Source organism: Misgurnus anguillicaudatus, chromosome 19 (assembly GCF_027580225.2).
Source record: "Misgurnus anguillicaudatus chromosome 19, ASM2758022v2, whole genome shotgun sequence".
NCBI classification, from domain to species: Eukaryota; Metazoa; Chordata; class Actinopteri; order Cypriniformes; family Cobitidae; genus Misgurnus; species Misgurnus anguillicaudatus.
Window position 1 is genome coordinate 13,122,097 of NC_073355.2, and position 26,424 is coordinate 13,148,520.

The following is a 26,424-nucleotide window of genomic DNA, read 5'->3' on the forward strand; positions in this document are numbered from 1 at the left end:
TATATTTAACAGTTGATATACTTTCTTTATTGCTGCGTGGATGACTTGTATGAACATATTATAAGAAGTCATAGTAAAAGAGTAATACAAACATTCCAGCAACATTCCAGTAGAGCAGAACAAGGAAAACAAAGTAAAAGTCAAGTTACCAAAGTAAAATAAATCACAGAAGTAATAGTTCACTGTGGTAGTAGCAGTAGTCAGTGCATGGCTAGGACGAAGAGAACACTGAAAAGAGAACAGAATATTGATTATTAATTGTGTAACACGCCTCCCTCATTTCTAGTCCATCTTTAATTACATACAATAACATGGAACAAAGTCTGTCTTGGTTTTCCATACAAATGTTTTACGTACTTAATTCGACGTCTTCCACTCAAATTCGGAAAGCCTCTGCATAAATGTAGCCACACGAGGATGAAAGTTTTGGGATTTTCTCTGGACAGGTGACCCGGTTTTTCGACTTGTGCCTGACTTTGATGTACACTTAGTCCCCTCTGTATTAATCCGTACAAAGAACCTAAAGAACAGCATTTTCGTTTTTAGACAAAACATTCATTGTACAAAGCCTACTACTGCTTACACGGTGGCTTGTTATACTATCTTACTTAGGTTGCAAGAAACCTTAAAGCCCCGTTCAGAATGCAAGTGTCTAGCAAAGGCAGAGCGACATGATTTTATTCATTTCAGTGGAGGCTTTGGAGACTTCAAAGCACCTGTCCCAAATGGCATCCCAAACACTTACAGTATTTATACGAGTCTGCACTTTTAAGACCGCAAGGGTGCAGCCAGTGACTGCTAGGCTTGTCACGAAAATTACTTTATCGACTTATCACACGACATACCAACATGACCTCTGTGATTTTCAGAGAGTAGATATATTGCAATTGTGTTTACATGTGTGTTTGTTTACATAAAAAGGAATGTTATAAACAAATAGAAGTTAAAAGTTGTGCTAGAAAAGGTTTACTTGCGTATTATGCTTCTTCATTGTCATTATATAATCAGTGACATAATTTTTTATAATAATAAAGACAGTAATATCAATTATCACCATTTTTTCTGGAATGTTTATCCGGCTTACGAAAACTAGCTATCGTGACAGGCCTAGTAACTGCTGCCGACAGGAAGTAAGAATGTCCAGCGATCAGTGGCGGCTGGTGATTTCTCTTCCTGGAGACGCGAATTCAAAATATGTGTTCGGTGTGACATGTGAACCATGTGCATCATGCGTTATGCCAAAATACAGACGCTAACGTTTACAAAATACTCGCAAGACACTCACTTAACAGTAAACTCTACTTGCACATGAGATTAAGCAAGTATTTGGCATATTGCGTTTAATCAGACCCAAAAGTCGTGCGCACAAAAACCACGCGCGAGCGAGAGATACAAGCGCGCAGAACACTATTCGCGCGCAGAACGCTATACGCTTGTATCTCTTGTTCGCGCTTGGTTTTTGTGCGCGCAACTTTTGGGTCTGATTAAACGCCATACTGGCATCCCTTTCGTCCTCTTTTATCATAAACCCTTGAGACGCATCTGCAGTAGGCACTTTTGACAAGATGCATGATGCACATAGGTTCACATGACGCTTCAATTTTTTTTTTAAATGACTAACCACACACATGACGGGGTAAACACATGTTGTGACAAGCTTCACATTGTGCGCCGGCCATCACTGCCAGCGATGTGACAAAGTTTATGCAAATGATGAACGACTTTTGGGAGCGACTACCAATGAAAGTGAATCCGTTACTGCTGTGGACGATTATATGTTTGTTTATAACCATTTCTAGGATAGCCAAAATTATGCCCTTATTAAAAAAACGGGGATGTATATTTTTTCATTTTTTCATATCGGGGCGGTTTCTGAGACAGGGTTTAGGTTAATCCAGGACAAGGCCTTATTTATATATCACTAATATATATTACATTTAGTCAGGACAAGGTGTTTTAAAATTAAAGCAACTTAAACATGCATTTTAGTCTGGGACTAGGATAAACTCTGTCCCTTAGAGTTATCCATAGGTCTGGAAAAACTCAATTAATCTGTGGCAGGGTGTGTGTGTCATGGTATATATATATATATGATTTGGGGTGTGTTCGGCGTCACAATGAATTGTTGTGTGGACTGGTTGGGGTGCAGGCATAAGTGTTTTGGGAGAGCGCTTTTTTTTTAATTGTACTGATGTCATGCGCAGATTGGTCTGGGTAACGCAACACAAAGTCAAACATGCTAACCAGTCAGACCTCCAAATGCCACCATAAAAATTTATAAATTAACTAGGGATGCACGATATATCGGCCGACATATCGTTATCGGCCGATAACTGTTTATTTTTAATATAAATAGCAAAATTAGACCGATAAATGAAAGCCGATAAATGATGGATTATTTTGGTTTGTTGAACCACTTCACTTGCTCATTGCTGGCCATGTGAAGTTTTGATTAGTGCTTTCTGTGACATATATATATATATCGGTTATTGGCCCCCAAATATAAAGAGTTATCGGTATCGGACAAAATTTTCATATCAGTGCATCCCTAAAATGAACCCAAACGATCATCGTTTTTGCGATTGATCGTCAATGTCACATTCGAGTAGTAATCATGCCCATCTCTAACACACAGCAACAAAGTCACTGGCAGTCTGAACAGGGCTTAAAGGAACACTTTTTTAAATAGGCTCATTTTCCAGCTCCTCTAGAGTTTAACATTTGATTTTTACAGTTTTGAAAACCATTAAGCCGATCTACGGGTCTGGCGCTAGCACTTTTAGCATAGCTTAGCATAATCCATTGAATCTGATTAGACCATTAGCATCACGCTAAAAAATAACCAAAGAGTTTCAATATTTTTTTTAATTAAAACTTAACTCTTATGTAGTTACATCGTGTACTAAGACAGACGAAAATGTGTGATTTTCTAAGCAGAAATGGCTAGGAACTATACTCTCATTCTGGTGTAATAATCAAGGACTTTGCTGCTGTAACATGACTGCAGCAGGCACAATGATATTACGCACTGCCTGAAAATAGTCCCCTTGATTACGTTCAACAGCAGGGGACTATTTTCAGGTGCTGCGTAATATTAAGCCTCAAATGTTTAACTCTAGGGGAGCTGGAAAATTTGCATATTTTCAAAAGTGGAGTTTCCCTTTGAGATTCATTAGATGTATGATTATTCATTAACTATGTAAATGCACAACCCCAAAAAATCTGGAGAATGGTTATTAATAATAACATTAGCATAATTATTAGTATTTCTAACCATTTTAACTTCTGTATATATTTAAAGAGAAAAATGTCAAAATTGTGCTATTTTTATCTGGACTAGTGGGGAAAAAAGCAAAGTGTCTAGAGTGATGTATAACTTATTAAAAAGAAGTAAAAATGTATAGAATATAAAGTAAAAGCCAAAAGAAACCCAAGTAAAAAGCACAACAAGATTGTACTGAACTGCTTAACATCTTAAAATGCATTATGCATGTAAATGTAGGAGAGAGATCTGAGGAGGGTCTTTAATGACTTTCTATTTCCTACTGCAGTAATGAACTACAGACAATGCCCAAATGCCCTAACAGTACTCTGTAAGGCAATAAGGAAATAACATTAAAAAACCTATGCTTGTACATGAAAATAATCAGTCACCTCTGAATGAGCTCAAGGGTGGCGATGGCCGACTCTTCGTACTCTATATTGAAAACATAGAAGCACCCGAAGAACACAGCCAATGCTGCCCCGAAGTCAAGCTGGCTGTCTATTGAATGTGAAACTCTGCCCTCAATGCTGATGAACCACTTGGATGAAGTCAGTAGGGAATTACCTAAAATATAAAGAGTCACTGTAAATATATAACCAAGCAAAGAGTCAATTACACTTTAACAATCTCTCACCAAGCATGATGAGCCTTGGTGTTGCTGGTAAGGTCATTTCTTTTTCAATGGACATCTTGGTGGAAGTTGCCTTAAAAACAAACAATATCATGTAATAACAATAACAAGACGTTAATACTCCAACATGTATGTGATGAAAAGCTACTGTTTCTACAACAAACGTGAAGTGAATCTTTTCAAAATTCGCCAAAAAAAGAAAAAACCCAAATGCTAATTAGGTGCGTTTCCATCAAGTTGTTTGAGGTAATGATGGTGGTATTGGTAGCCTAGTAGCCAAATAAAGTAAATAAAACAAGGCATACTTATAAAATGGAGACAGGAATGCATAGTTGCGATTTGGCAAGTTATAAATTAACCAGCAGTGCAGCTTTTGTAATTGCCAAACTGAATGCTGTGCAAAGAAAGAATGCAGCATTTTTGATGCAGGCAGTAGCAGAAAGGTATTAAGTCGAAGTCGAGCCGCACATATGGGAAAGACAACTTTAGCGAAAACAACTAGATATTCAGTCATGTGGGTTTAATGTTCCCATCAGAATTTATTAAGCAAATGCGTTTTCATCTCCCATTATTTGCATTTTATCTTTTTCGCTAAGTCAAAAACCACCTCAAGCGAGCATAAAAACTTTTTTTGCGAATTAAGGGATTATTATTAAAAATTTTGCATTTCCATTACTCAATAATTCAAATTGCGCATAAAATCATGGTGATGAAAACATGGCTGATGTGGTTCGAACTAGGGTTGTGTATCACCAACAATTTCCCGATACGATACTTATCCCGATACAAGGTCACGATATTATGTGGGTCACGATACAAAACTATTTTGAATTACTTTTTTTGTTCCAAATTTAGTATATGAAAAATGTGACTGCACACAAGTTTATTTATACCAAATACCAAAAGTTGCGTGTTTCTTCTCAAATGCGTTAGTGCTGTTTTATAAGAGAGTGGCTAATAAAGCCCTTTGCAGTAGTTTATGCTGCGCTTTCATACTGAACTCAATGGGTGTCATTCACTAAACGTATGGACATTTTAACTTACAAATCATGATTCAACAAAAATTTTCATGCTAAAATTTATTTTGGATGTATGCAAAAATGTAAGAACAACTTAGACCACACATACGCAAAAATCATAGGAATCAAACAAGGAAAAAATATTTTAAAAATATATAACACGGATTTATATTATAGGGTTCTTTTTCCTTGCTCATGATTATTGGCGCATGTGCGGTCTAAGTGGTTTTTACGTTTTTGCAAACATTTAGAAAAAATTTTAGTAGGAACATTTTTTTGAATCATGATTTGTAAGTTAAAACGTCTGTACGCACATTTTACGAACAACTTTGTGCGTATGCATGCTTAGTGAATGAGACCCATTGATTTTAAATACAAGAGAGAGAAAGGGAGAGAGTATGCGGCGCGCAAGTTGTGCAGACGCGTGCGCCCGCGAGACGTACATGTAAAGTCAAGTATACCCCGGTACCTTTCACTCTACATACTAGAGCCCGACCGATAAGCATTTTTTGGGGCCGATGCCGATACAGATATTAGGGGGTAAAAAAAGGCCAATAACGATATTCTTTATGTGTATATTATAGTACAGTACACATATACTACAGTAGGTTACTGTACATATAATACACTATATACATTAACAGAAATACTGTTTTTGCAATGATCACTCACAAATGTGGTGCTCAAACACTTAAAATGACGTGACAAAGATATGTCATATAGGCAGGTGTGTTTAACAAGTTAACAATAAACTTTATTATTCAAAATGATTCTGATATAAGTGCACAAAACAGTAAACTTGACTTATTATAAATAACTTTAAAACAGAACAAAATACATATAATTTTGAATCATTGTCAGTTTTGACGAGAATAACGTTATATTGGGCTTATTTTGAAAATGGAAACTTATAAAGTCATTGTTTATTAACTTTATAGTAAATTATCTACTTAACAAATTCATAAGCAATTTAGCGTTAAGACGACAATGCTTTACTGACAACATACTGATGTAGGCTTATGTTTAATGTGGTGCACAACGTTTTTATGACGCGAACCCACAGTGTTCTGCTGGGACTTTAAACTTTTATAAAACGAACCCTGGATTTCCACCAACTGCGGAGCGGCTGCAGATCGGCTCCGCTGCGTTACGGCTCCGCACTCCGCCAATACCCACCAGTTCCATATTTGTTGCAGAGCGGCTGCGTGTTGAAGTTACGAGGACCCATGAGGTCTCGCAAATTCACGTGATGATCACGCGATATCTAGTTCTGTCTCCGGCCATTATGACGTCAAATTATGATGTTTTGCTGGACCAGCCCAGATCAGAGCACGAGAATTCATGTATGATCACGCGATATAGTCATGGGTCCACCCTGCGGAGCTGTCCAGCATCCGGCAAAAAAAAGAAGCTCTGCATATTTGTTTCGGAGGGCTGCGAATGGCCGGAGCTGTGACGGATTCGGAACGCAGTCAGTGGAAATACACACACGGACTTGAATGGAAACCGATTGACTTTGATTTTTTTAGGAAACAGTCGTGACTGGCTAGTTAGTTTTCCAACGATGCTTCGTACTATAACAGTTAAGCAGAGCGTTACATCACTGTACAGGAAACATACCCCTGATCGATAAGTCACAAATGATCCTATTTGTGGCCAAATTTACATTGTGTCATTTTCAACAAATCTGTTGAAACAATCCTTATGTATTCGGATATGCGATATTTAGCCTTGAAAACCATCCCATAAATAGCACCCCACTTTAATAGCACATCATACTTACATCTGCTGCGATGAAAATAGATGTTTCCTTTTCCTTAAAGTACTTCATCATTAACAGAATGGCAGATATGGCAGTTTTGTTATTATCTGTCCCATCGCTTTCGCTATCGATTTCACTCAGGAGACTCTGGATCTCTTCGTTCCACCTCAGCCTCTGACTATTGAAGTAGTTCAAAATTCTCTTGGCTTTCGCATTAAGGGTTTCGCCGAAGCGACTTTTGATGTCAATCCCAGTCAGGGTTTTAAAGTGCCTGCAGAGTCCTCTTTCTGTGAACAGGAACGGCCAGCTAAGCTCGATTTCGCTAATGGACGGAGGGGGGCACGAGTTGATCATGTGTCGTTGGTACACGTACGTCTGCTGCATCAAGTCGTCTACGTTGGTCAGCTCGACAGCCCTCGGGCCCGCCGACTGAAAGATCTCGACCGCAACCTTTCTCTTCATTTCGAGCGAGTTTGGAGTCTCTCCCTCTGGGATGGAGGAAGGTTGCCAGTTAACGCAACCGTAACTGTCCGCTTTACAGTTTCTGAATTTTTTCCCCACATAACTTTCCTGATCCCCGCCTCTCTTTGTCGCCAGTCCTTTTCTGGGTCGACGAATCCGGTGTTCCATAATGTCTCTGTTCACATGTTCAACCCTAGTCTTCAGTTGTCTTTGTAAGCAACTGTAGCCGTTTCCTAGCTGTTCCCCTTCCTCAGTAATGTCTCCAAATGTCAGGGGATAGGTAGACACGATCCAGCGTGCCACTTCCCTGCATGCAGCTAGGTTTGGGTTTGGGCAAATTGCTTGCATGGCTGCCACAACGATTCTAACAAACTCCCGTCTTGCTCCAGGTCGAGCCCTTTGCCCAGTGGCCGTCGCCTGAGTGAGAGCCGGAGGCATGCGGTCCCACGGGATCTGAAATCTTTGGAGCCATTCAGAATTTGCAGGACAATAAGGGAAGAAGGGCTGTTCAGGAATGGATTCGTTGGACGATAATGAAGTGAGCGTAATCTCATTAGGAGTTTCATCTTGTTCATTGGATTCTTGGAAAAAATCTTGAAAAAAGTGGAATGGAGATAGAGTAATATATTAAAAACAGTAATAATATACATTTTTCAGACACCACTCTCCCATTCATTACAGTATCAATAAATCTTTGTTATAATTCATTTAGAAATATTATATTACTCAAAATATTAAGAAAAAACTACTATGTACTACTATCTTTTTTATTGTATTTAAATGAATTGCACCTTTACAGTATTACTAGAGACAAGTCCATGTATTGAAATTACAAGTTTAACGCTTAACGGAAGGCTTGTCTGAGGCGTGGCCAACAGCCAATCAAAGTGGCCGCAACACATGCTCCGGTCTTCCATAAACGTAATTGGCTGGCTCTGCCTAGGTTATTTGCATAAGGCGATCTGATTGGCTGACGCACGTGTTGCCGCTTGAAAAGTTGTTGAGAAATGTTCAACTTCTGCCGCGAGCAACGGCACTGACGTGGCGCCCACGGATACACAATTCAGTTCGGGCACGCATGACGTCACCCCTTAAAAGTGAATGGAAAGCGTTAACACTTACGCCCCTTGTGAATGCACCATTATATGTACCACTGGTAAATATTTTAAGACTTCTAAACCCTTTCATGCAGAGATTTTGGAAAATACAAGGATAATGTGTCCTGGTTCATTCACACTGCCAGTGATTTTGACACAAGACATCACGTGTTATTTTATTGTAATCATGCACTTTTCACATTTGTCTTAAGTTAGTATATGTGATCTTTCTCTTGAGAAATCACATTTGGGCATTTTCTTTTCTGATCATAAACTGGCACATCATGTACTGTACTATTAATCTGTCGAATGATCTCAGCTTCAGCGCGGATAGTGAGGAGCACCCTGATCTCCGCTTCATTCCAGTTTGCAGACATTTTTTGTCTTTAAAACCGCCGATCAAAGACCTGAACAATAACTATGTTGTTGCGACAATGCACATATCCTAACTATGACACACCCCTTTTATGGCATTGTTCCTGCCTTTTGTTCACACAAGACGCAATCCAGGACTGAGCCCGCCAATGCTACAAGGTCCTAATCCCGAAATCTGTCCTGGGATCAATTAAGTGTCCACTCTGACAATTTTATTGATATTTTCTGGGATCAACGCGCTTTATAAAAGTGGTTCTGGTCACTTCTGGTGACAAAGCTTTCCATCAAAACCATTGACGTAAAAAAAAGATAAAAACTACTAAGAATTTTTTAGGGTGAAACCGATCAGAATGGTCCAACACGCAAACTTAAAAGTTGGCTACAAGGGGGCACAAATATTTGTTGTTTCTAGGACGTTCACTTTCAGGTGTCATTATTGTCTCTTACCTTTTTGTTTTAATGTTTTGACTAGTTTTCGACATTGTATTGGTTCCAGGAAGTCCTTAAGATCTGTCACCTCCACAAAGGTAAGGTCCTCTATCTTCTCCACACCCACCACATAAACAAGATGATTGACCACATTTTGAAGTTTCTTCAAATCCAATTCTGGGAGAATTTCTTTTACTTGCTTTTGGATCGCACCTGTATTGGATGAAAAAGTGTTGTTTGTGTTATCACGAAACAGAGAGGTTTGCCATCTTAAATACTGGAAGGACAATAACCGAAGAGATGTCTGCTTTAACATCATACTCCAATTATAGACAAAAGTGAATAAAAGCACATGAGCAAAAAATCTGTGTTCCCTTCGCAAATATACAGCCAGAGCTGTTAATGATCTTCTAACAGGTAGCACCATTGACCAAGACCAAGATGTGATGTGACTTGACTACACTAAACTTGACTAATTCTTAACTTTCCACTTTTTAACTTTCTCATTGCTAACGATTTATTCTGTTTTAAAGGTGCAGTAGAATGTAAAACTGTATTTACCTTGGCATAGATGAATAATAAGAGTTCTATACATGATAATGACATATCGAGAGCCTTAAACACGATTGTTTCCTCCTTCTAATGTAAACCTTGTACATGCAAAATCCTCTTGGAAAACAAGCCAATCTCACCATAACACCAACTGTGACATTACAGTCGAGATGTACGCCCCAACATTAAATTACACATTACATTAAGTACAATGTAGTTACAATGCTAAAAACCAAGTTGTGACTGCTGAGTTAGCGCTATATGCTAGTTAATGCTATGTGCTAGCCTTTAGGCTGAAGTTCTACTATTGACGTTACAGGGTCCATAATGAAAAAAACACAAACTTACAACTCAAAAACGTCGATTAACAATCTTCAAACAATTGATTATTTCTCAAATTCTGTTTTTTATATTATAACATATTATTTCAATGCATTCTTTGGTACCTTTAAATATTTTTTAACTGTTTACTTCTAATATTTATACTGACTTTGTGTACGGTACTATGTTTATTGTTGGATCTGCTATATAAATACATATAAATTTGAACAGGTGTTTTGTTGTGTATTTGGTATAATACAATGTGTTCGCATGGTTTAGGGTTCAAAAAACACATTTTCCACATACTGTACATTTTTGTAGCTCCAGATTTTGCCAGCCAATCTGTACATTGTGATTGGCCCGAATACCTCTGACGTCAACAGGAAATGTGACGCTCCTTACCATGTTTGAAAGAATCGCTCACAATGCAATGCTAACAGGAGTTAACTTACAGGCTGTGAGTCTGAAGTGGGAGGAGTTATGATAATATCGGTCTTGTCCACTCAACAATCCCCCATTTATGGTAGTCCAAGAAAAGAGATTTACGTTGGAGACGATAACTCACATCAACGTTTGTAGCTTTTGCATATCATTACCATGTAATACACACTAAAGGAAATGTAAAATCGTGAATTGGACCATAGGTGCCCTTTAATGTCTGGTAAAAAAGACACAGCATCTTTAAAAGTGGCACTCAACACCCAAAATCTTCCTAAAAATTAGCTTCTGTCTGTACCTGCACTATTCAAACTTTTTTTTAATAAAAACTGTTAATAAGAATAATAATATTGTGGGGTTCACATACCTCTCAATCTCTTATTTTGGTCTTCCTCTGTTTTATCTGAAGAGCACTTCTCAAACGCCTCCTCCTTGATCATGATCATGTCTGGTTCTTCTTCCAGCAAATTTACAGGCTAAAAATAGCAAACCAGAACAGATAAATACAAATATAAGTAAACAAATATTGCTTCACGTACATCAGCAGCTGTGAGACCAACCTCTACTGTAACACCTGAAGAGCTCAGATTGGTGTCCTCATTTGGAGCAGCATTTGACTCCTCGTGTCTCCACAAGTTCAAGCACCAGTCCTTACCAAACACATTGTCAATTGCAGGACGATGTGCAGTGTCTGAAAAAGCATACATGCAATGTGTTAGTTATCTAAAGCCTTCAGTGACCAGTCCCTAACCTCGTGTAGGTACAGATATCTACACATATACAACCTGTCGACCCGTGGCTCAATGAAGCTTCTGTTCGGTTCATCTTTCCAGCGGTTTTCCGGGCGGCTAGAAGTTCACTCTCCAAAAAACGACATTTCTGTTGCAGAGATTCATTTTCACGGGTACATCGCGTTATCTCCAATTTAAGGAAAGAGGAATTTTCTTCGAAAAGTTTGCCTATTTCAACTACAGCGGTTTTCGCCAGGGTTTCCATGATGGATGTTAACTGTTCCCGCAAATCAACAGCCTTCGTGATCTCCATATTGAGCCTTCGATGATGTTACAGATAGTAAATATTCGTCACCAAACTCCAAGATCTTCTTATTTTGTTCAGAACCATCAATGTAACTAATTGTATTTTAGTAGAAACAAAGCATAGCGTTTGACAAAAAGGATCATGGGGTGAACTACCGTAAACCGCTGTATACATGAGCGTCTAAAAAAAAAACATTTTCGGCAGGCAAGAGACTGCACTACCTAAACCCTTAGCAGCCCGAGGACCCCAAAAATACTTCATGCACGAAACACTTATAAATATGTTATAACAATAATGAAAATGACTTTTTTATTCATTTTTTTATTATTATTTTATGTATGTGTACGTGTGTAGAACTAAAAATGCAAAACGAAGTATAAGTTACAACACTTAAGTTAGAAATACCAACAGTGTAAACATTTCTTTAAGAAATAAAACAAAAGACAAAATTGGACAAATATATAAAAGGTTATTTATCCAAGTAAAACTATACCTATACCCCCCTCTAAAAAAAGTGTAATTTTTAGTATATGTATTGCTTGTTATTAATGACTATTTATTGACTAATAAATAATGAAGTATTTTTGTGTTTTGTGTGTGTCCTCTTAATCTCATAATTTGCTTGTCATTTCTGTTCTTTTTCTAATTAAAACGATCACTTTCACTAACTCGGCCACCTATTTACATGGTTAATCATCTGAAAAAAGTGCTAAAACAATGCAAAAACTAGCTGGACAGATGCTTTGGTCAACAACCAGCCTAAGATGCATATAATGTACACTGTATAATCACTTATTTAGGTTGGTCAGTGACTTTTTTAAAAGGTTTCCCTTTATGGGACAGAATAACCACCACAATGGCCATCATAATAACCCAAAACTGCTGTTGTAACAGAACCGTTTCGACTTGGAAAAAAATTGACGTTCAATATTAAATAATATACTTTTATATATTCTAGTTTAACTATTGCACTGGTGTGTATTAAAACCACGTTTGTACACAAAGCTTTGACCACATTCGACACAACTATAAGGCTTTTCTCCGGTATGGCTTCGGAGATGCACAGTAAGAGAACAATTTTGGGAAAAACTCTTCCCACAGTCCATGCACGTGTACGGCCTCTCACCAGAATGTATCCGGTGGTGTACTCCTAGGTATGTTTTTTTAGCAAATCGTTTGCCACAAATTGTACAGGCAAAAGGTTTTTCTCCACTGTGTGTCCGCATGTGTACCTTTAGATAGCTTAAATGGTTGAAGGTTTTTCCACAAAGTAGACATTTAATCTTTTTATCTCCTGAAGCAATTTTCTGGTTTTGTGTACTGCTGAATTTAACACTACTGGTAAAAGTTGAAACAAGCTCATCAGTTTTCAAATCTGGTTGTGTTGGACTGTTTCCATGAGTAGTAAGTCTTGCTTTTGGAGTTTTTTTCTTTTTAGCTCGTCTCCGCTGTACGTTTGATTGCACTTGGTCACATGTAGGTATTGTGTATGTGATAAAATCTGCTGAAGTCTCAGCATCACATCTCTCATTGCTGCCCACTGCAGGTCCTGTAATGACATCACAAACACACACAGATCAGAAAAACATGAAAATAATGTAAAAAGAATACAACTGAGAATACAATTTCTCATACCTGTATTTCTTAAACGGTTGCTTTTATCTTCAGATTTATTTTTACTTGGGCAATCCTTAAACGTCTCATCCTTAATCAGGTTTTGGTCTGGTTTATTATCCAAAAAATCTACTGTCTAAGAAACAAAAGATGAAAGGGACAAAAATAAGGTACTTCAAGAGAACTTGAGGAACATCAACAGCAATACTGTATCTTTGTAAGACCAACCTCTACTGTGTTAACTGAAGAGCTCGTATTTGTCTCCTCATTTTGACCAATGTTTGACTCCTCGTGTCTCCACAAGTCCATGCACCAGTCCTTACCAAACACATTGTCAATTGCAGGACGATGTCCAGTGTCTGTTAAAAATACAAGCAGTTTGTTATGTAACAAACAGCCATTTTTATCTAAAACAACTGGAAATGATTTGGATTATTATCAATTTCAAAAAGCTAAACTTAAATAAGTCATCAGAACTGGGTTTTTAATGGGCTAATCCTAATTCCTAATCCTAAAGTGTATTTATTGTGATTTTTTTATTTGGTAAATGGAAAACTTCTCAATCAATCAATCAATCAATTAATCTTTATTTCTAAAGCACATTTAAAAACAACTGAGGCTGACCAAAGTGCTGTACACAAAAAAATATATAAAAACTATAAAGACTGAATATTGCCTATCAATAAACCATACAGCAAGCAGTAGTACGTCAGTATTTAAGTATTAAAAGCCAAAGAGAAAAAATATGTTTTATGAGCAGACTTTGAAGATGGAGATAGAGGGAGCTGATCTAATATAAAGAGTTAAGCTGTTCAGAGTTTTGGTCCTATGACCGCAAAAGTCAGATTTTTTTAGTCTAGATCAAGGCACAACAAGTAAGCACTACAGAATCTTATGCTGCGTTTACACCAGCGGCGGTAAAGGCGTGAAGCGCACGTGATTTCAATGTTAAGTCAATGTGAAGACACGTTGACGCGCGTCTGGAGGTGTTGTGTCGCGAATGAGGCGTTTGGTACAGCGTGGAAGACGCGTTTCCGCCTCATTCGCGTGTCTAATTCAAGCGAATTGAGCGCCCGGCAAGGTGCATGCGAATGGTGCTTTTTGTGCATTTTGCGTTTGACACAAATTTGAGGCTGACGCCTGAGTTTAAAAATTTGAACTTTGGCGGATTTTCGCGCTCCATTAACCAATCAGGAACCTGCTTGCTGCTGTAGCGGCAGCCCCGCCCGGAGTCACTCATTTAACCTGAAGAAACACTTGATATTGTCCGTAAGCAGTCACCCGGAGCTATACGACACAAGTTCTTATTTCTATAGAGACAGGAATAAAAAGGAAGAGTGTCAGTGGGGACATTGGGCAACCTGGTAAGTTGTAATACACACTTCACTTTTGTGTCACATGACGTTTATCGAACAACGCCGTTTATTTTCCTCCTATAGTACGGTTACCAAATACAAACCGGTTACTCTCTCGATAAATGCACAATCAACATCAGTCATCTTGCAAACAGAGAACCAAATAGCACTTGCCCCTCCCACTAGAAGCAGATTTTGCCTCTGACGCGCGTCAAATGCTTGCTTTTTCCGCGCGTCTACTTAACTCTAGACGCGAATGCATTCAAACTGTTTAAGCGGCAAACTAGGTGCGGTTTACGCGATTTTGACGCCTGAAACGCGGTTGGTGTAAACACAGCATTACACCAGCCGTGGAAGAGGCGTGCAGCGTGAGTGATTTCAATGTAAAGTCAATGTGAAGATGCGTTGACGCATGTCTGGAGGTCTCATGGCGCGGATGAGGCATTTGGCACAGCAGACGCGATTCTGCCTCATTCGCGCGTCTAGTTGGTGTAAACGCAGCATAAAACTGGTGAAATACTTGGGGGCCAGGTTATTGAGAGTGTTATAAACAAAGTAAAATTTTAAAATCAATTCCAAATTTAATAGGAAGCCAGCTTAGTGCTGATAAAATGGGAGTTATCAGCTCATGCTTGTGCGTCCTAGTAGGAAGTCTAGCGGCTAAGTTTTGAAAGAGGGATTACTAAGAGACACCGTAATAAAATGAATTGCAATACAAGCGAAATGTTACGAATGCATGGATCAAGGTTTGGAAATTACTCTGAGACAAAAGGTTTAACTTTAGAGAGCTGCCAAAGATGAAAAAACATGATTTTACAACAGTGCTGATCTGTTCATCAAGTTGTTATCAAAGAGAGAGAGAGTTTCGTATAAAGCAAGTGTCAACAACACAGTCAACATCAACTATACAATTTTCCATAGGCCCAAATAAAATTACTTCAGTTTTATTCTCATTTCAATTTAGAAAAGTATTTGAAAGCCAAAGCTTGAGTTCCAGCATCTGACTGGAAATGACACAAAAAGTGGACAAAGACTGTAAAACATTGTGTTCAGAGATTTTCATGAAAAATATTAGCTATTTTTTGTTTCTTTTGACAAAATATCCCATATCTAAAATTATCCATACCTCAAATCTTATCTTATTCTCAGGAACGGCAATTTACAGCCCCTGTTACCTTTAGTAAAGCATTCCAATCAACTATAAATTCAGAACAACTGATACACCTGTTTGCTAGTCAGTTTCTAGTCAATTGCAAGTAATGGCTAAAACCAAGGGGCTTAAGTGAGAACCTTTGGTTGCGCATGGATGCTCACAAGAAAGGGAAAGGGTATTTCCAAATGTTTTCCAAAAAGTACCAGTGGCCAATATGCAAAGCGTTATTAAAAAGTTCAAAGAGTTTCACACTGTAGAAAATCTAAAAGGACAAAGTGACCCCTGCACTGGTAAGACGGATAGTATGGGAGGCTAAGAAGAATCCAAGGATCGCAATCAAAGCCATCCTGAATAATTTAAGTAATGCTGGTAACAACATTTCAATGCAGACACTCCAGAGGACACTGCACAAGACCATGGAGGCGACCAAGGATGACTCCACTTCTTCAAGACAGGCACAGAAAAGCTTGTCTAGACAAGAAATAAGCATTTCTGTCATCGATTCAGTAAACGTCAGACAGTATGCAGATAAACTTGACCCTGGGCATGCAACAAAATGACAATCCAAAGCACACAGCAAAAGTGCTCAAGAAATGGTTGGCAGAAAACAAAATCCATGTTTTGAGTCCAGTCCAGACCTGAATTCAATAAATAATATTTGGAGATAACTGAAGACCAAAAGGATGTCAAGGAAGCCTTCCTACATCAAGGACCTACAGATCCACGCAAAAGAAAAGTTTGTTTTTGCATAATATATGTGTGTGTGCACTGTGTGTAATTATTTTGTACATTTACGAAAAATTTTATATACAGTGCATAGCATAAATTCAATTTCTAGAAAAATGAGTGCTGTTTCTTTAAAAAAGAATGGAGGCCATACAAAATATTAGATTGGTTTTTTTCGTAGGGTTTACTCATTTTTGCATCACCTCATTTGATTTAAATGTGGGGGGTTTTGTATCCTAAAGGTGGTAAGTGACTTTCACTGTTTTGTTAATAAAAATAAATGTTTAATAAAACTGTTTTGTAAAAAAGAAAGCAAATCGGTCTCATATTTACTAACAAATGGAGAAAAATCTTAATTTTCAAAGAGTGTGTACTCATTTATGCTGTGCACTGTATGTATATATTTTTTAATCGATATATAATATAAAATATATCAAAATCTAAATATTGTTGTTTTAGAAGTTTTAATGTCCATCCATCCATGTTTATTTTTCAATTTATTTTATTAAGATACAAACAGAAAATACAGGAAATATGTATAAAAAATTATTTTCAGGACTAAATGTTTTCTTTAGGCATCTTCAGTGTTTAGTGTGACCTCTTGTTTGGGTCTGTAATGCCTTAGAAGCTTCCTAAAAACCTCTCTCAAAAACCTCTATTAGGGTGGGGGATTTTAAACAAGTGGTTTTGCACCTATTTGGCTCCCCCTACTGGCTTAACTTGCAATCTCATTTCTGATTAGCTGACTTTGCTGCCACTCAAAAAATGTAGCCAATTATTTTAAAGTGGAAGGGCAGTTAGATGCCTGTGATGTCATAAGCATCAGTTTTTCAGATTGGGCTGACATTTCTAAAAGAGGAATTTCTATGAGACTGAGATGTTTAGCATGTTTGGCACTTTTTGTATGTTTGTGAATGTGGGTAGACTACCATTATTCAACAAAGACAAGGAAAAAAATGTTTTTCATTCTCTGTCACCTTTAACATTGCAAAAACAACTAATCTAATTGTGACATGGTGGCCTAAGACTTTTGCACAGTACTGAATATAAAGGGTATGAACATTTTTAGACATTTGTCAAAATGAAAATAAAAGAAAAAATAGCTTATATTTTTCATTACTATCTCTAACACAATGTCTATAGTCTTTGCACACACATTTCTAGCCAGAAGATGCCAAAATAATTCACCATAATTAAATTAAAGTATACCAGATTATCGACACTATACCATCTTGTTTCTAACACATATCCTGATGTATGTATAGTGTTATTAACAGTGCCATGAGCTCTGATTTCTGCTGCAGCTGCGTGAGCTTCTGTAATAAACACAGACGCGCGTGCAGAAAAGATGATTCGCATTAACGTTCACCAGTGATTGACTTAATGTTAGTTAACTTAAATCTAAGTAGCATGCGGTAATGCTGGTGGAGTTGAAACAGCCAAATCATCTTCATTTTAAAGTGTGTGGGACATAAATAACCTGTCAGTCCGTCGCTGACGCTGAAGGAAGCTTCAGTCTCGTTCATCCTGCTGGTGTTTCTCCGGGCAGCCTGAAGTTCAGTCTCCAGAAACAAACATTTCTTTCTCAGAGAGTCGTTTTCGTTTGTACATCGCGATATCTCTAATCCCAACCAAGCGTAATTATCCTCGAAAAGTTTGCCTATTTCAACAACAGCTGCTTTCGCCAACACTTCCATTATGGATGTCAACTGTGTATGAAAATCAACAGTGTTCATGATGTCCATCATTTACGGGAGTTCTTAATAACGTTGGAAATACTCAAATTCGTTTCACAGTCGTAATCTTAATAAAGATGTTTTGCCCGGACTCGACAATAAGAAAACCTTTATGCACAAACCATTACGATATTGAGAGACAGACCACCAATGAAAAATATAAGCAGGGTCCGAGAGAAAAGCATCATGGGAGGAATTACCGTAAAGCACCGTATAGAAAGACCGACATACTCCCGCACATATCAAGAGTGTCCAGCTGCAAAAACGCAGCCACCGCAGCTTTAGAATCAGAAATGCAAGCAACTGAACGGAGGGGCGGAGCTTACATTCTTAACAGAGTAGCGCCACCTATGGTTTAAGAGTGTAATTAGCTTTTATTACACATAATATATGTCATACTTGTGCTATAATGATACATTACATTAAGGTACAATACAATAAGCGTTTTAAAGTATTGATCTTGTGTAATACAATTATACGTTTCATTATGTGAGTTATTTTCTGTTCACGATGTTAAAAAATAATGCTTGAAACTTATGGACATTTTATATAAAAGATACTTTAATACAGACTACCGGCACATCCGGGAACTTGACTGTACATTTCGTCACCGCCCCTTTTTGGGGAAAACAAACCAGACCTTCCATTGACTTCCATTCAAAATAGCGAATGGAAGCGACTGTTAATGTGCAACTGTGCAGCATGCATTTTCTATTTAAATAAAAAAATTATATGTTAATTTGAAAAGAAACAACCAAAAGATAGAACAAATAATTAAATTGAAATGAATCAATCAAACAATTCACTCAGGATGATTTCACTTAGGAACTTTCAACTCAAAGCAATGTTTAATGTGTGATGATCAGTGTTTTCTTTAGTTGAGCGGTTTGACTATTTGCTCACAAATAGTTTTTGTGAGCAACAGTTAATGTGTTTTTTGCTCACAAACTGTTAATGTGTTTTTAATAAACACATTAACAGTGTTTATTAAAAAAAACATTGTTGAAAACAAAGGATGTTAAAACATCTAAATCTAAAGCTTGTTTAAGTTGTCCTGACTAAAATCAGCTTGCCCTGAAATATCTTAAAGAACCCCTATGTTCTTATAAGGGAGTGTTATTTTGTGTATTTGGTGCAATTTGTTTACGGGGTTTATGGTTCAAAAAAACATTTTTTCACATACAGTATTGTTGTTTCTCTATGCCCTGCCTCTCTGAAACGCGTCGCTTTGTACACTCTAAAAAACAACAGTTTGCATCAATTATTTTGAGTTAAGAACTTCTACTTCTGAAATTAATTCCGGCCAACAAACTATAATAAGTTGGATGTACTTAAAAATATTGCGTTGAATACTAATACTATATACTATACTATAAAAATTAAGTTGTTTTAACTTGTTTTTTTTTTTGCATTTTAAATTTGATTTAATCGTGGACTCTGATTTACACAAAACTACTAAAATGACTCGAACTTTTTTATTTAACAACACTTGTCAGGTTGCAGAAGACAACCAGTTTTAGCATTTTTATCAAAATGCCATCTGATTAAAACAGCAAGATAATGCTCGATGAGTCTGTTCTCAACTTGAGCAAATGCTCTATTCAGCACAATGGTAACCTCTTAAAAATCAACAACATAACAGAAAATCTTTTAAATACCAAAAGTACAGAACAATAATCATTAAAAGTCTTCTCATGTTTTCATCTTGATTAGAAATGCATAAAATAACACCATATTTCTACATTTACTCTCACTATCAAGTCCCATGAAAAGCATGCTGGGAACCTGAAGTTATCAAGCTAAATGCATTGAGTTACTACAACTTAAATAATGTTTTAAACAAACTAACACAGATAATTAATTTGAAGTTACACACAATATTAACTTGATGTAACTATCAACATTATCATGTCTGGACAACTCAATAAAAAACGTTTGCAACTTTAAATCTTTCAATAAATCAATTATTTAGAATTTTTAACTTGCACCAATGCATTCAATAAAATAGAGGCAACAGATCCCCTGAATTATTTTTTAGAGTGAACAAAGCTCATCGTTCTGAAAAGTGTGGTGTGCTCTGATTGGCCAGCTATCCAGTGCATTGTGATTGGCCGAATAACTCAATCAAATGTTACGCTTCTTATCATATTTGGAATATCAGCTCCCAAAGCAACACTGACAGGTGATAATATTGTTGTTACTACCTTATCTATTCGAGCCCGAATCTGATCCAAAAAATGCAAATGACCAAACTGATCGATCAACTTTGCCAGCACAGCTTGAAAAGAACGTAACAGATTTGTGATCGTAGAAATGACAAACAACAAGCGCTACTCTACACTGCTCGCGCTTAAATCATGGTTTGAATATTCAATAGTAAATTCTTTAAAGGCTTAACAACAATTTGCAAACACAATCGAGACAGTATGACCTTTTCACACTGTCAGTCCAAATCCAATTTTGGTGCATATCTGATTGGAATCCAATCACATTGAGAATGTGTGAACGACCAAAAAACACATGAAATCCATTTTTTTTCCTAATCCGTTTCAGACTACATCCATTTCAAATTTATTTAAATAAACACTTAAGTGAAAAATACCAACACTGTAAACATTTATTTAAGAAACAAAGTTTTAGGAAGACAATAGGTGACAATAAAAATATAAGTGTTACATATCCAGGTAAAAATGCCCCATGGGTAACCTCGCAAAACTACTGTGTTATTGTTATTACACTGTAGTAAAATATTGCTTGATATCAATGAATATTAATTGACTGTAATGTAATGGAGTAATTAAATATTTGAGGACCCCATTGACTTCCATAGTAGGAAAAAAGAATACTATGGAAGTAAATGGGGTTCACGAACGGTGGAAACCGTGAAAACACAATTCTTTCTCTATCCCAATAGACGCTTTGGTCAACAACCAGCCGAAGATGCATATAATGTACACTGTATGATCACTTCGTCTGTTATTAACTTTTCTAAAAAAGTTTCTCTTTTTAAAAAGTTATGGAGCAGAATAACCATCAGAATAACTCAACACTGCGGTTGTGTCAGAAACATTTTGACTTGAAAGTTTTCAGACTATAAAGCTAAAAATGGACTTTCTTATATTCTAGTTTAACGAATGCACCGGTGTTTCTTAAAACTACGTTTGTCTGTGTAGCTTTTACCACATTTGACACAACTATAAGGCTTTTCTCCAGTATGCCATCGGAGATGTGCATTAAGGGAACACTTTTGGGAAAATCTCTTCCCACAGTCCATGCACTTGTACGGCCTCTCGCCAGAATGAGTTCGCTGGTGTACTGTCAGGTATGTTTTATGAGCAAACGTTTTGCCACAAACCATGCAGACAAAAGGTTTTTCTCCAGTGTGTATTCGCATGTGTAGTTTCATGTAGGATTGTTTGTAGAAAGTTCTCCCACAGAGTTCACAATCAGTCTTATCTTCTGAAGCGCTTGTCTGGTTTTGTGTACTGCTGAATTTAACGCTACTGGTAAGAGTTGAAACAAGCTTATCAGTTTTCAAATCTGGCTGTGTTGGACTGTTTCCATGTGTAGTAAGTCTTGCTTTAGAAGTTTTTTTCTTTTTAGCTCGTCTCCGTTGTACGTTTGATTTTACTTGGTCACATGTAGGTAGTGTGTATGTGATAAAATCTGCCGAACTCTCAGCATCACATCTCTCATTGCTGCCCACTGCAGGTCCTGTAATGATATGAAAACACACACAGGTCAGAAAAACATGAAAATAAATGTACAACAATGAAAATAATACAACTGAGAATACAATTTCTCATACCTGTATTTTTCAAAATGTTGTTTTTATCTTCAGTTATATTTTTACTTGGGCAATCCTCAAACGTCTCAACTTTAATCAGGATCCCGTCTGCTTCTTCATTCAATAAATTAACTGTCTAAGAAACAAAAGATGTAAGGGGTAAAAACCAAAAAAGTTTTTAAGAGAACTTGAGGAATATCAACAGCAGTAGACGGCTTCATCGGACACACACACATTCTGGGATCTGTTGTTATTGAATCTTTGCGGACGTTTAGCAGAATGTAAGTATGGACCATGAATGCTGTTTGTTTATGTTGTCAGGGGGCGTGCTTTTACGTCGGCGGATGTTTTCAATTGTTTCCATTGAAAGGGCTGCGTTTTTTTAAAAAGGCCAGCAGCTGGTATTTTTTCCCACACTAAGGGGGCGTGCAAAAAAAGCTTTTACGCCCGCGACCGGCGCATGTTTTCAATCGTTTCCAGTGGAAGCTCTGCGGTTTTCAAAAAAAGCCAGCAGCTAGCGGTTTTCTTCCGCGCTGAAAACCGGCGCTCTGTGTTTTTTCCGCGCTCAGATGGGAGCGCCGAGAGTTGAAAAATATTCAATTTTGAGTGGAAAGCTCCGCTCGTCAATGTTAGTTCTCCCTAAGGGGGCATGCACACCAAAGCCTTTACGCCCGCGGCCGGCGCATGTTTTCAATTGTTTCCAATGGAAGCTTGCAGTTTTTCAAAAAAAGCTAGCTGTTTTCTTCCGCGGTGAAAATTGGCGCTCTGCGGTTTTTCTGCACTATGAGCTGAGCGCCGAGAGTTGAAAAATATTCAACTTTGGGTGAAAAGCTCCGCTCGACAATGTCAGTTCTTACACGGCCGTCCAATCACAGTGGAGGAGGGACGGGACATTACCACAGCAACCAACCGGCTCACAGCTGAAGTATCAGAGCTACCAAAGCGCTCAGCTAAAGAAAGCTGGCACTAAGCTGAGAAACAGCTGGCATTCGGCGTTCTCCAGGCGTTTTCAGCTATGTTTAAAAGTTTAGCAATCAACCAACTGGCTCACAGCTGAAGTATCACAGACATGGCCGTAGCCAGGGTTTAAAAATTACCGAGGTCCAGGGTGGGGTGTTAAGAGTTAACAAATGCTATCCCAGGTGAAAAAAGTGCACTTAAATAAAACACACTTTTTAAGTACACTTAGTAAATGTACTATTTTCGTGCACTCATTGTGTGGCTTATATCACATTTGTTTTTGGTATTTCTTAAAATTAATCATTTATTTCAATAAAAATCTAGTTGGTACTGGTATTCTTACTTTTTCAGGTAAACTGAAGTACTGCTCAAGTAGAACTTTACTTTTAATAAGTATATTTGTAGCATAACTTTACATAACTTAGAAATGTACTTGCTAGTATTTAAGTGGTTTATGTACATTGAAGCATACTTTTTTTTCCTGGGATCTAAAATATTCTGTCTTAACCTTTTTACACTTTGGGTACACTCTGTTTTGGGGGATGGACTGGGACTGCTGGATTATTTATTACTTTTTCACGCAACAATGTTTATTTTTGTAATCATTTTAATAAGCATTATTGAAATAACAACAGAATTCTTAATGCTTATGTTTTGTTGAGATTAGCTTTACCGTTTTAATCTACGTGTTTTAACATATTTGGCATATTTTATTTAAACCCAATTCTTCTACATCTTTGTACCAGAGTTATTTTCTGTTATAGTGTTGTTGATACTCTTACAGACACAATTATGATGATTACTGCTCTTATCTTACTGCTTTATCCTGTCAGCAATAACCTGTTCGCACTGAATGATGCGTCTTATTTGATAACTTTCAGTTTCCATGTTGCCAGATATTAGTATGAAAAACAAGCAAAAATAATTGGCCTTAAAAAACAAAGTTCGTCCAAACCTTGTATTTCAGAAATAAATCAGATAAATCGCTAATAATAACCTACACCTAACAATCACTTTATAGATAATGTCAAAGTGTCACATTAATTGCTAAAACACTACGTCTAAAGAGGATTTTTAACAATGGGATCTGGCAACACTGCAAATTCTGTACCCGTGCTGTCGTCAATCTTCGTCATTTTACACTAAACTATACATTTTACACTAAACTATACAGTAAACTGTCCAAACTTAATTATATATGCGTATTCGTTTTGAAAAACGAATTAGTCATTCAGAGAACTTCAAATTTTATTTTTATATATGAAAAAATTACAGAGGTCCGGACCTCTGTGACCTCATAGCTGGCTCACAGCTACCAAAGTGCTCAGCTGAAGAAACCTGACACATCTGGCATTTGGAGACACGTTTAAAAGTTTTGGTGTGCACAACCCCTTAAAGCCGGCTCTCGACTGAGCGCCAGGAGTTGAAAAATATTCAACTTTGGGTAAAAGGCTCAGCTCATCAATGTCAGTTCTCACAAGGCCATCCAATCACAGTCGAGGAGGGGCGTGACAAATATCACAACAACCAACCGGCGCATCGTACAACGACTGATAAACAAAGCAGAAGTATCAAAGCGCTCAGCTGAAGAAAGCTGGCAGTCGGCAGAAAAAAGCTAGCAGAGGCCGTCCGCCGGGCATTTTCAGTCGTGTTTGGTGTGCATACCCCCTTACTGCTGAAACATCTATGTAAGACCAACCTCTACTGTGTTAATCGAAGAGCTCAGATCTGTGTCCACATTTTGACCAATGTATGACTCCTCGTGTCTCCACAAGTCCATGCACCAGTCCTTACCAAACACATTGTCGATTGCAGGACGATGTCCAGTGTCTGTTAAAAATGCAAGCATTTATTGAGTAACATTACCACATGTACATAACACAAACACACACGCAAAACTCTGCTGATACCACGGATAAACAAATTATATCTATTGTTTCCATAACGCATTGACTTGAAAAGCTTTGTTCTCCTTACTTCCAAAAACACACTTCTTTTTTTATGCCATTGTTAAGTCTTGATATAAAACAAAGCTATCACATGCAATGATGTCTGTGACTTCCTCTCAAAGGAACAATTCGTCATTCTGATTGACGTGTGGCCGTGCTTTTCCGGGGGAAGTGCTCATAAAAGGAATATGGGGGTCACTGATACATAACGGGTACCCATGATCGATAAAAACTTTCCGAAACTTGTACGAAAGAGGAGGTGTGAGTTTGGCCCAGAAATACTCGGTCACAAGCTCAACTGCTTTTTTAAAACGTTGCATTTGTTTAGCATAAGGGTTACTCTTAAGCTGTGTTAATAAGTCAGAATGCATTAATTAGCCTTAACCCATTTTACAAAACGTAAAGCTTTAATTTTTAAACAGTAATAAGTCATGGCGCAGCCTTGTGGGGTTGAACCTAAAAACAGTTTAGCTCAAATGACCCTAACAACCAATTTGTGCATCTAAATTGGACAAAACTTCATTCTTAACAAACCATAAATGGCTAAAACACACACTGTGCATTATGATACAGATAACCTGTCAATCCTTCGCTGACGCTGAATGGAGCTTCAGTCTCGTTCATCCTGCTGGTGTTTCTCCGGGCAGCCTGAAGTTCAGTCTCCAGAAACAAACATTTCTTTCTCAATGAGTCGTTTTCGTTTGTACATCGCGATATCTCTAATCCCAAATAAGAATAGTTATCCTCGAAAAGTTTGCTAATTTCAACAACAGCTGCTTTCGCCAACACTTCCATTATGGATGTTAACTGTGTGCGAAAATCAACAGTGTTCATGATGTCCATCATTTACCGGAGCTCTTAGAAATGGTCAGATTCGTTTTGCAGTCGTGATCTTTTAATAAAGATGCTTTGCCTGTATGGCTACTCGACAACAAGAAAACCTTCAAGACATTACGAGAGACAGACCACCAATGCAAAGCATAAACAGCGACCAACAGAAAAGCATCATGGGAGGAATTACCGTAAAGCACCGTATAGAAACACCGACATAAAACACATTGTTCCACTACCACAACCAAAGTCCATGAACCAATCAATTGAACCAATTGCTTCGAAAATTTTACAAAATAATAGCAAGATTTTTATTAAAATATATATTTTTAAAAATATTTAACTTAATTAATATATAATTAAAAGTGTATTATGTGTTTTTAGTTTTATTTAGGGCAAACAAATCATTAAAACTAACTCCCCTACCCTACTGAAAATTCCAGCAAAGACCAGCATAAGCTGGTAACTGGTTTTAACTGGTTTAAGGTGGCAGTAGCTGGTCTAGGCTGGTCCTCCCAGCCTGCTAAAGCTGGTCAAGCTGGTGGGTCAGCTGGTCTTCCAGTCTGACCAGCTACATCCAGCTCGACCAGCTTAAAAAGTGACAAACACAGCTAGACTTGCTTGCTACACCAGCAATACCAGCTAAAACCAGCTCACCAGCTTATGCTGGTCTTAGCTGGATTTTTTAGTAGGGCGATGATGAGCCACCCTTTAACCCCGCACAAATAACACTGAACACAGAACTGAGGAAAAACTGTTTAAGGTGTAACTTCACAATTCAATACTATTGACAATAAGGAATACTCCACTTTCTTTAAAAAAAATCCCGATAATTTACTCACCTCTATGTCATCCAAAATGTTTGTCTTTCTTTGTCAAGAAGAAAGTAAGTAAAAAAAAATCATTTTTTAGACTTTATTGGAC

The 26,424-nt window shown here is 37.5% G+C and overlaps 2 protein-coding genes across 2 annotated transcripts in view; both read right to left on the reverse strand.

Annotated features, from left to right (window-relative positions):
- The window catches only part of LOC129424521 (uncharacterized), a 31,733-nt gene extending 6,016 nt beyond the window's left edge, over positions 1-25,717 (reverse strand). Inside the window, exons 1-8 of the mRNA XM_073856631.1 lie at positions 25,248-25,717; positions 24,420-24,550; positions 21,782-21,896; positions 21,106-21,687; positions 17,718-17,984; positions 13,232-13,362; positions 13,025-13,139; positions 12,352-12,938 (exon numbers count right to left, since the gene is read on the reverse strand). Coding sequence (XP_073712732.1) covers positions 12,352-12,938; positions 13,025-13,139; positions 13,232-13,362; positions 17,718-17,984; positions 21,106-21,687; positions 21,782-21,896; positions 24,420-24,550; positions 25,248-25,515 — 2,196 coding nt within the window. The 5' untranslated portion in view covers positions 25,516-25,717. The remainder of the gene's footprint in view (positions 1-12,351; positions 12,939-13,024; positions 13,140-13,231; positions 13,363-17,717; positions 17,985-21,105; positions 21,688-21,781; positions 21,897-24,419; positions 24,551-25,247) is intronic.
- On the reverse strand, positions 5-11,608 carry LOC129430581 (uncharacterized). The gene is made up of 9 exons (XM_055187921.2): positions 11,137-11,608; positions 10,912-11,042; positions 10,719-10,827; positions 9,059-9,253; positions 6,699-7,732; positions 3,900-3,969; positions 3,655-3,829; positions 358-520; positions 5-228 (listed from the first exon to the last, which is right to left on the reverse strand). Exons 1-8 carry the CDS (start codon positions 11,393-11,395, stop codon positions 358-360), a joined length of 2,136 nt encoding a protein of 711 aa, XP_055043896.1. The 5' UTR covers positions 11,396-11,608; the 3' UTR covers positions 5-228.
- Positions 25,718-26,424: the final 707 nt, after the last annotated feature.

Coding starts and splice junctions, on each gene's coding strand:
- LOC129430581 (XM_055187921.2), bottom strand. CDS start 11,395: ATGGAGATCACGAAGGCTGTTGATTTGCGGGAACAGTTAACATCCATC. Junction 3,970..6,698: donor CTATTTTCATCGCAGCAGAT/GTAAGTATGATG, acceptor TTTGTTTTTAAG/GCAACTTCCACCAAGATGTC. Junction 3,830..3,899: donor ACCAAGGCTCATCATGCTTG/GTGAGAGATTGT, acceptor TTTATATTTTAG/GTAATTCCCTACTGACTTCA.